Source organism: Hylobates moloch, unplaced genomic scaffold, assembly GCF_009828535.3.
Source record: "Hylobates moloch isolate HMO894 unplaced genomic scaffold, HMol_V3 SCAFFOLD_1, whole genome shotgun sequence".
NCBI classification, from domain to species: domain Eukaryota; kingdom Metazoa; phylum Chordata; class Mammalia; order Primates; family Hylobatidae; genus Hylobates; species Hylobates moloch.
Genome location: NW_026652276.1, coordinates 96,111,834 through 96,122,130, shown reverse-complemented (window position 1 = coordinate 96,122,130; position 10,297 = coordinate 96,111,834). Strand labels below are relative to the sequence as shown.

Sequence of the window (10,297 nt, the reverse complement as noted above, 5' to 3'; positions counted from 1 at the left end):
TTTGGAGATGGAGTCTCACTCTGTCACCCAGGCTGCAGTACAGTGGCCCAATCTCCGCTCACTGCAACCTCTGCCTCCCGGGTTCAAGCAATTCTCCTGCCTCAGCCTCCCCAGTAGCTCGACTACAGGTGCACACAATCACACCCAGCTTATTTTTTGTATTTTAGTAGAGACAGGGTTTCACCATGTTGCCCAGGCTGGTCTTGAACTCCTGAGCTCAGGCAATTCACCCGCCTGGGCTAGCCATGCCCGGTGATTTTTTTTTTTTTTTTTTTTTTTTTTTGAGACAGATTTTTCTGTCATCCAGGTGTAGGTACACCACCTCCTGGATTCAAGAGATTCTCCTGCCTCAGCCTCCCCAGTAGGTGGGATTACAGACATGCACCACCACGCCCAGCTAATATTTGTGGGGGGTTTTTTTGTTTATTTTTTTTTGAGATAGAGTCTTGCTTCTGTCGCCCAGGCTGGAGTGCAGCGGCGCAATCTCAGCTCACTGCAAGCTCCGCCTCCTGGGTTCACGCCATTCTCCTGCCTCAGCCTCCTGAGTAGCTGGGACTACAGGCGCCCGCCACCATGCCCGGCTAATTTTTGTATTTTTAGTAGAGACAGGGTTTCACCATGTTAGCCAGGATGGTCTCGATCTCCTGACCTTGTGATCTGCCTGCCTCCCAAAGTGCTAGGATTACAGGTGTGAGCCACCGCGCCCAGCCATATTTGTGTTTTTAGTAGAGATGGGGTTTCAACATGTTGCCCAGGTTGTTCTTGAACTCCTGACCTCAGGTGATCTGCCGTCTTCGGCCTCCCAAAGTGCTGGGACTACAGGCGTGAGCCACTGCACCAGCCTGAAGCTTGACTTATTTTAATCCAGGATCAACCCCTCATGGCCTGGACCAGCCATCAAGGAACCTCCTGTCCCCAGGCCAGGGCAGAAAGTGTATCGTGGGTGACGGGAGGGAGGCTTTGAATGCAGTTAAAACCATCTTCATCCCCCAGAGGCAGGGCTTCAGGTGCCATTCCACACAAGAGGTTCAGGTAGAGGACAAGGACATAGGACAGGGAAGGGACAGGTCCCAGAGGGTGCATTATCAAGCCAGTTACCATGAGGAGTCCCACTGAATGTTCATCGTGCCAGGGACAGGTGCCATGCCTCCGAGTCAGCCCATGCTAGGGCCAAAGGGTCTGGAGGATTCCTGCCTAAACCCAAGAGCCATTTGTTGACAGCTGCTCCTGGCCACATGTGTGGGCGCAGGGATGCAGACGGGGACACTGGAGGTCAGCTGGATCTCACCAAGAGCTGGAGTATGTGACCTGGGTACAGATAGCAGTGGCTGCATGCGTAGACGCTCCCGGTGGGAACTTGGGCACAGAAAGTTTCATTTTTGGCTGGGCATAGTGGCTCATGCCTATAATTCTGGCACTGTGGGAGGCCAAGGCAGATCACTTGAGGCCTGGAGTTCAAGACCAGCCTGGCCAACATGGCGAAGCCCCATCTCTACTAAGAATACAAAAAAATTAGCCGGGTGTGGTGTGGGCACCCGAAGTCCCAACTACTCGTGAGGCTGAGGCAGGAGAATCGCTTGAACCCAGGAGGTGGAGGTTGTGGCGAGCTGCGATCGCGCCACCGCACTCCAGCCTGGCGACAGAGTGAGACTCTATCTAAAAAAAAAAAAAAAGAAACAAAGAAACAAAGGCGTTCCTCACTTCCACTGGAGATCAAATGAAACATGGATCCTGTGTACAGAATTTACTGGAGGCCATCCAGTGACCAGGCCTTGACTTTTATCAAAATTCCCAGACGTTCAAGGTTAGAGGCTATGGAAGCTAGAGGGAACAACCTTGCTGATAATACTGCTACGAAGGCTGCCGATAATCAACTCCATGTAATCAAATCTCTCTTGCGGCCCCACTCAAAGAAACTTCAAAAGATGAACCACAAATAATTACCAAAGATGGGGCACCAGAGGCCAAAAAACAAAACTGGAAAGATCTGGAAAGATCACGGCTGCTCATGTGATGATAAAAGAGAACTGTGGTTTGGATCTGATAACAAACCAGTTCTTTCAAATTCAGTGAAATACTCAGTTAACCGCGGAACACAGTTTGACTCATCGGGTAACCAACAAATTGATTTCTTTTATAAAACAATATTGGTTGGCAACATTTAAAAGCTGCAAAAAAAATAAAATGAAAAAAGAAAAAAGCTGCAAAAAATGCTTATTTGACCAGTGGCCCCTGCCCTAAGTTTATTTCAGGAAAACCTGTAAGTACTGATTCTGACTTGTGTGTGTAGGTGTGTGTGTTTGTGTGTGACTGGGTCTCACTCTGTCACCCAGGCTGGAGTGCAGTGGTACGATCTTGGCTACTGCAACCGATTTTGGCCAGTTTCACATCATTTCCATTTTAGTTACCATTCTGAATCTTCTGACCTAATAGAGCAAACAGATGGAACTGTAAAAACCCACTTGGCTTTTGGAGGCCGAGGTGGGCAAATCACAAGATCAGGAGTTCGAGACCAGCCTGGTCAAAATGGTGAAAGCCCATCTTTACTAAAAATACAAAAATTAACCTGCCAGGCGCAGTGGCTCACGCCTGTAATCCCAGCACTTTGGGAGGCTGAGGCGGGTGGATCACGAGGTCAGGAGATCGAGACCATCCTGGCTAACACGGTGAAACCCCGTCTCTACTAAAAATACAAAAAATTTGCCGGGCGTGGTGGCGGGCGCCTGTAGTCCCAGCTACTCAGGAGGCTGAGGCAGGAGAATGGCGTGAACCCAGGAGGCGGAGCTTGCAGTGAGCCGAGATCGTGCCACTGCACTCTAGCCTGGGCAACAGAGCAAGACTCTGTCTCAAAAAAATAAATAAATAAAATAAATAAAAATACAAACATTAGCTAGGCATGATGGCACGCACCTGTAGTCCCAGCTACCCGGGAGGCTGAGGCAGGAGAATCACTTGAATCTGAGAGGCTAAGTTTGCAGTGAGCCAAAATCAAGCCACTGCACTTCAGCCTGGCGACAAAGAGACTCCATCTCAAAAAACAAAACAAAACAAAACAAAACAAAAAAAAAACCCACTTGGGGCCAGGCACGGTGGCTTATGTGGGCCTCTCACTTGGGAAGCCAAGGTGAGTGGATCACTTGAGGTCAGGAGTTTGAGACCAGCCTGGCCAACATGGCAAAACGACATGTCTACTAAAAATACAAAAATTAGCTGGGCATGGTGGCACATGCCTGTAATCCCAGCTACTGGAGAGGCTGAGGCACAAGAATTGCTTGAACTCAGGAGGTGGAGGCTTCAGTGAGCCGAGATTGCGCCACTGCACTCTAGCCTGAGGGACAGAGCAAAACTTCATCTTAAAAAAAAGAAAGCTGGGCATGGTGGCTCACACCTGTAGTCCCAACACTATGGGAGGCCGAGGAGGGAGGATCATCTGAGAGGATTTCGAGACCAGCCTGCCCAACATGGTGAAACCCCATCTGGTTAATTTTTTTTGTTTTTGTTTTTGTTTTGAGACGGAGTCTCGCTCTGTCACCCAGGCTGGAGTGCGGTGGTGCTATCTCTGCTCACTGCAAGCTCCACCTCCTGGGTTCATGCCATTCTCCTGCCTCAGCCTCTCGAGTAGCTGGGACTACAGGTGCCCACCACCACACCCGGCTAATTTTTTTTGTATTTTTAGGAGAGACAGGGTTTCACCATGTTCGCCAGGATGGTCTCGATCTCCTGATCTTGTGATCCGCCCACCTTGGCCTCCCAAAGTGCTGGGATTACAGGCGTGAGCCACCGCGCCCAGCCTAATTTTTGTATTTTTAATAGAGACAGGGTTTCACCATGTTGGCCAGGCTGGTCTCAAACTCCTGGCCTCAAGTGACCCACCTGCCTCAGCCTCCCAAAGTGCTGGGATTACAGGCATGAGCCACCAAGCCCAGCCTAAACGTTAAAAAAAAAATTTTTTTTTTTTTTTTTTTGAGACGGAGTCTCGCTCTGTCGCCCAGGCTGGAGTGCAGTGGCGCAATCTCGGCTCACTGCAAGCTCCACCTCCTGGGTTGAAGCCATTCTCCTGCCTCAGCCTCCCGAGTAGCTGGGACTACAAGCGCCCACCACCACGCCCGGCTAATTTTTTTGTATTTTTAGTAGAGACGGGGTTTCACTGTGTTAGCCAGGATGGTCCCGATCTCCTGACCTCATGATCCAGCCGCCTCGGCCTCCCAAAGTGCTGGGATTACAGGCATGAGCCACCGCGCCCGGCCCAAAAAATTTTTTAAGTAAAGATAAACAAGTGACATCAAATTTCTTTTTTTTTTTTTTGAGACCAAGTCGCGCTCTGTCGCCCAGGCTGGAGTGCAGTGGCGCGATCTCAACTCACTGCAAGCGCCGCCTCCCGGGTTCACTCCGTTCTCCTGCCTCAGCCTCCTGAGTAGCTGGGACTAGGTCGCCCGCCACCACACCCAGCTAATTTTTTTTTGTATTTTTAGTAGAGACGGGGTTTCACCGTGTTAGCCAGGATGGTCTCAATCTCCTGACCTCGTGATCCGCCCGCCTCGGCCTCCCAAAGTGCTGGGATTACAGGTGTGAGCTACTGCGTCCAGCCCAAATTTCTTTTTCTTTTCTTTTTTTTTTTTTTTAGTTGTCAAATGATCCTTTAAATATTTTCCTTTGTGCTTAATTGGCTGGGCATTCCACAGCACCACTGTTGATGTCATCTATGATGTCATGAGGGTGGCGGCCATCAACATTACAGCTCACAGACTGGGCAGTCTCCAGGATCTCTTTAATGGTTCCAGAGAGTTCTCTGGCTAAGGATCAGTGCCGCGTCTGTCAAGCAATGTTGACGATCTCATCAAAAGTGATATTCCCACTGTGTTTAATGTTTTTCTGTTTCTTTCTGTCTCTTGGTGGTTCCTTGAGGGCTTTGATGATCAGGGCAGAGGCAGAAAGCACCACCTCAATCTGGGCCTGTCTGTTCTGAATGGTCAGTTTCACTGTAATCCTCAGGCCCTTCCAGTCACCCATTGCCTTGGCAATGTCATCACCGACATTTTTTGGAGACAGACCCAGGGGGCCGATCTTGGGGGCCAGGGCAGAAGTGGCACCGACTTCACCTCCGGTGCACCTCAGGTATACGACTTTGATATCGTTGGGGTCGAACTTCAGCGGCATGGTGGAGGCAGCTGGTGTCAGATGAACCCGGATTCGGGACGACTGAAGAAAGTTGCACCTTGGCCTCCTCTGAGCCGAAAGCCAAGAGCCCAAATTTCTTAATGTATGTTATTTAACTCCTATGTCCCAAATAGTATCATTTCAATATGTAATGAATATGAAACTTATTCATGAGAAATTTTAGGTCCTTTTCTTCCCCCAATACTACCACATCAGATTCATCCCCACTTGGCAGGGCCACACTCTCTAACCACTGGGGCTGGAGCTGTCTCCCTGGGCTTCCACAGGCTGAGATTCGGACCTAGACACACATAACCATGCCAGGAGATGTACTTCAGGTTTATGTACTTTGAGTATGGTAAGTTTTTTTTTTTTTTTGAGACAGGGTCTTGCTCTGTCACCCAGGCGCTGGAGTGCAGTGGCGCAATCTCGGCTCACTATAACCTCCGCCTCCCAGGTACAAGCGATTCTCCTGCCTCAGCCTCTCAAGTAGCTGGGACTACAAGCGTGCCCCACTAATTTTTATTTTGTTGTTGTTTTGGGACGAAGTCTCGCTCTGTCACCCAGGCTGGAGTGCAATGGCACGATCTCAGCTCACTGCAACCTCTGCCTCCTGGGGTCAAGTGATTCTCCTGCCTCAGCCTCCTGAGTAGCTGGGATTACAGACGAGTGCCACCACACCCGGCTAATTTTTTGTGTTTTTAGTAGAAACAGGGTTTCACCATGTTAGCCAGGATGGTCTCGATCTCCTGACCTCGTGATTCACCTGCCTTGGCCTCCCAAAGTGCTGGGATTACCGGCGTGAGCCATCGCGCCCGGCCAAATTTTTCTATTTTTAGTACAGATGGGATTTCACCATGTTGGCCGGGCTGGAAAGTAACAGAAGTTACTTAACATAAATTTAATCTTAGGCAGATCACAGGGTCTCACACCTGTAATCCCAGTGCTTTCAGAGGCCCAGGAGGGAGGATTACTTGAGTCCAGGAGTTCTAGACCAGCCTGGGCAACATAGTGAGACTCCATCTCTCAAAAGAAATAAAAAAATTAGCCGGGCATGGTGGTGCACATCCATAGTCCCAGCTACTCAGGCTGAGGCACAAGGATCACTTGAGCTCAGGAAGTCGAGGCTGCAGTGAGTCGTGATCACACCACTGCACTCTAGCCAGGGTGATGGAATGAGGCCCTATCTCAAAAGAAAAAACAGTAAAAAAGAATAAAGAAACAAAAAGACAACAATTGTCTTTGTGCGACTGTGTCCTGGAGCCAGGGGAGGTGTCTCGGCCTGGAAAAGGGCCTCCCCAGACGCCAAGCTCACAGCCAGCCTCCCAGTGACCCTGGGGCATGGCTCCGAGGACCTCCCTTTCAGGAAGGTGCAATGAGAGGAGACCTCACTCGAGGCTGTGGGGCTTGGTGGGGGTAGTTTGGCCAGGTCTGCGAGGAAGGGACCTTCCCCAGCAGGCAGTCGGCCAGAGGCTGTGATTCCAGCCCTGACAAGACTCCTTATCTCTGCAGCAGCCGGCAGCCCATTGTCCAGGGAAGGAAGACGACAGGAGGTCAGCCAGCCCCGTCCATCCTCCCCGACCTATCTTCCCCTCCCCCACCCATCCCTGTCCTTCCCAGCCTGCCAGGCCCCCTCTCTGACCAGACACAGCCCCTGGATAACCAGGCAGCAATTTTACCAGAAGTTGTATAGTGAAAACGCTATATCACCTTAAAACAAAAGGAAGTATGTTCTAGACCGAAGTGCACACGGGGCATGAATTTTTAAGCTAAAAAAAGAACCGGAGAAAGCCTCCTTCCTTCTCTTCCCTTAGTTCCTTCTCCTTTCCGTTTCCTTCCAGAATAATCAGTCCCAGAGCCATTTGCTGGAGCAGAGCCAGGTGGGCGTCCCAGTGGGGTGGGGGAGGGTGGTGGCTCTGAGCAGGGTGAGTAGGGTGGAGAGGGCTTGGGGGTGGTGGGGTAGGAGAGAGGTGGCTGCTTGGTGGACAGTCAGAATGGGGGAAGAGGAGATCTCAGTGAGGGTAGGGAGCTCAATTAGGCGGGGCCGGTGACCTGGGAGGGGTGACTAAGCCGTCCTGGGGCTAGGAGATATCCCTGCCAAAGGACAGACAGCAAGGCTGGAGGACAGGTCTACTAGGTGAAAGGAGACAGTGCCCAGGAGACACGTGCTACACCTGGGGGGGTTGATAAAAGAAGCAGATATGGCCAGGCATGGTGGCTCCCGCTTGTAATCCCAGCGCTTTGGGAGGCCAAGGCGGGCGGATCACCCGAGGTCAGGAGTTCTAGACCAGCCTAGCCAACATGGTGACTCCCCATCTCTACTAAAAATACAAAAAATTAGTTGCGTGTGGTGGCCCCGTGCCTGTAATCCCAGCTACTCAGGAGGCTGGGGCACCAGAATCGCTTGAATCCTGAAGGCCGAGATTGCAGTGAACCAAGATTGCAGTGAGCCGAGATCACACTGCTGCACTCCAGCCTGGGCGACAGAGTGAGACTCCAACTCAAAAAAAAGAAAAAAGAAGCAGATATGGTCAGGCATGGTGGCTCCTGCCTGTAATCCCAGCACTTTCGGAGGCCGAGGTGGGCGGATCACCCAAGGTCAGGAGTTCGAGACCAGTCTGGAAGACATGGCAAAACCCCATCGCTACTAAAAATACAAAAATTAAGCCGGGCATGGGGGCTCACGCCTGTAATCACAGCACTTTGGGAAGCTGAGACAGGTGGATCACAAGGTCAGGAGATTGAGACCATCCTGGCTAACACAGTGAAACCCCATCTCTACTAAAAATACAAAAAATTAGCCACGCACGATGGCGGGCACCTGTAGTCCCAGCTACTCGGGAGGCTGAGGCAGGAGAATGACATGAACCCGGGAGGCGGAGCTTGCAGTGAGCCGAGATCGCGCTGCTGCACTCCAGCCTGGGCAACAGAGGGAGACTCCGTCTCAAAAAGAAAAAAAAAATACAAAAATTAGCCGGGCATGGTGGTGGGCACCTGTAATCCCAGCTACTTGGAAGGCAGGAGAATCGCTTGAACCCGGGAGGTGGAGGTTGCAGCCGGCCAAGATCGCACCACTGCACTCCAGCCTGGGCGACAGAGTGAAATTCTGTCTCAAAAAAAAAAAAAAAAAAAGAAGCAGATGTATCACGATAATGGTAGCCAGGTTCTCAAAGGCAGAGAAGGGAGTTATAAACTCGAGTGCACCCCAGGATCTATCAATGTAAACTCTTGGCTTTCAATATACATAAGAGGTATAGGAATTAATAGAGATGCACCTAAATACATTTTCCTAGCCGGGCATGGTGGCGGATGCCTGTAATCCCAGCTACTCGGGAGGCTGAGGCAGGAGAATCGCTTGAACCCAGGAGGTAGAAGTTGCGGTAAGCTGAGATCTTGCCATTGCACTCCAGCCTGGGCAACACAAGTGAAACTCTGTCTCAAAAATAAATACATAAAATAAAATAAAATAGTCCAGGCGCAGTGACTCATGTCTGTAATCCCAGCACTTTGAGAGGCTGAGGCAGGCAGATCACCTGAGGTTGGGAGTTTGAGACCATCCTGGCCAACATAGTGAAACCCCAGCTCTACTAAAAATACAAAACAATGCCTGGGTGCAGTTGCTCACGCCTGTAATTCCAGCACTTTGGGAGGCTGCGGCGGGTGGATCATGAGGTCAGGAGTTCGAGATCAGCCTGACCAACATGGTGAAACCCCATCTCTACTAAAAATGCAAAAATTAGTCGGTTGTGGTGGTGGGCGCCTGTAATCCCAGCTACTCCAAAGGCTGTGGCAGGAGGATTGCTTGAACCCGGGCGGCAAAGGTTGCAGTGAGCGAGCCAAGATCGCACCACTGCATCATTCCTGCCTGGGCAACAGAGTGATTCTGTCTCAAAAAAAAAAAAAAAAGAGTCAAGGTTATGAAAGCTAAACACAGACTGACAGACTGAAAAGTGTTCCATCCCGAAGGAAATTAAAGGTATGCAAGAACTAAATAACACATGGGCTGGATTTTTCTGCTACAAGGACATTTTGGGGACATCTTCAGGAACTCAAATGGGTCTGAGGTTTAGATGGCAGTAATCATATGTTGGCCGACACAGTGGCTCACACCTGCAATCCCAGCACTTTGGGAGGCTGAGGCCGACTGATCGCTTGAGGTCAGGAGTTCAAGACCAGCCTGGGCAACATGGTGAAACCCCATCTCCACCAAAAATATGAAAAATTAGCTGGGCTTGGTTGTGAGCACCTGTGGTCGCAGCTAATCAGGAGGCTGAGGTAAGTGGATCAATTGCACCCGGGAGGCAGAGTTTGCAGTGAACCGAGATTGTACCACTGCACTCCAGGCTGGGTGACAGTGAGACTTCATCTCAAAAAACAAAGAAACAAACAAACAACAACAACAACAAAAAACAAACAAAAGTAATGTATTAACTTCCTGGCCATTTATATAGCAGAATAATCCTGTTTGAAGGAAATACAAGGGGTGATTGTGGCATCAGGCTAGCAACTTATTTTCAGTTTTTTTCAAGGAAAAAAATTACTTTGTTTTTTATTTTGTTTTTATTTCAGAGATAGGGTGTGACTCTGTCACCCAGGTTGGAGTGCAGTAGAATGATCATAGCTCACCCACCTTGACCTCCTGGGCTCAAGCAATCCTCCCACCTCAGCCTCTCCAGTAGCTGGGACTATAGGCACAGGCCACCACACCTGGCTGAAAAGAATTTCGCACTGTATTTGTAGCTTTAAGTGTGTGATTGTTTCAAAATTTTTCAAAATTTTGAAAGAAATTGGCTGGGCGCGGTGACTCACGCCTATAATCCTAGCCTTTTGGGAGGCCGAGGTGGGCAGATCCTCTGAGGTCAGGAGTTTGAGACCAGCCTGGCCAACATGGTGAAACCCCATCTCTACTAAAAATACAAAAATTAGCCAGGCGTGGTGGCATGCACCTGTAATCCCAGCTACTCCAAAGACTGAGGCAGGAGAATCACTTGAGCACAGGAGGTGGAGGTTGCAGTGAGCCGAGATGGCACCACTGCAGTCCAGCCTGGGCGACAGCAGGAGACTCCTAAAAAAAAAAAAAAAAAAAAAAAAAAGCCAGGCACGGTGGCTCAGCCTGTAATCCCAGCACTTTGGGCGGACG

The 10,297-nt window shown here is 50.2% G+C and overlaps 2 protein-coding genes across 4 annotated transcripts in view; one reads left to right on the top strand and one right to left on the bottom strand.

Annotated features, from left to right (window-relative positions):
* The window catches only part of FBXL18 (F-box and leucine rich repeat protein 18), a 196,509-nt gene that overhangs the window by 42,314 nt on the left and 143,898 nt on the right, over positions 1–10,297 (top strand). The window lies entirely within an intron of this gene.
* On the bottom strand, positions 4,645–5,166 carry LOC116810844 (large ribosomal subunit protein uL11-like). The gene has a single exon (XM_058442482.1). The coding sequence runs from the start codon at positions 5,155–5,157 to the stop codon at positions 4,816–4,818; it is 342 nt and encodes a 113-aa protein (XP_058298465.1). The 5' UTR covers positions 5,158–5,166; the 3' UTR covers positions 4,645–4,815.

What these genes read in the sequence shown, in the direction of transcription:
- LOC116810844 (XM_058442482.1), bottom strand. Translation starts at nt 5,157, where the DNA reads ATGCCGCTGAAGTTCGACCCCAACGATATCAAAGTCGTATACCTGAGG.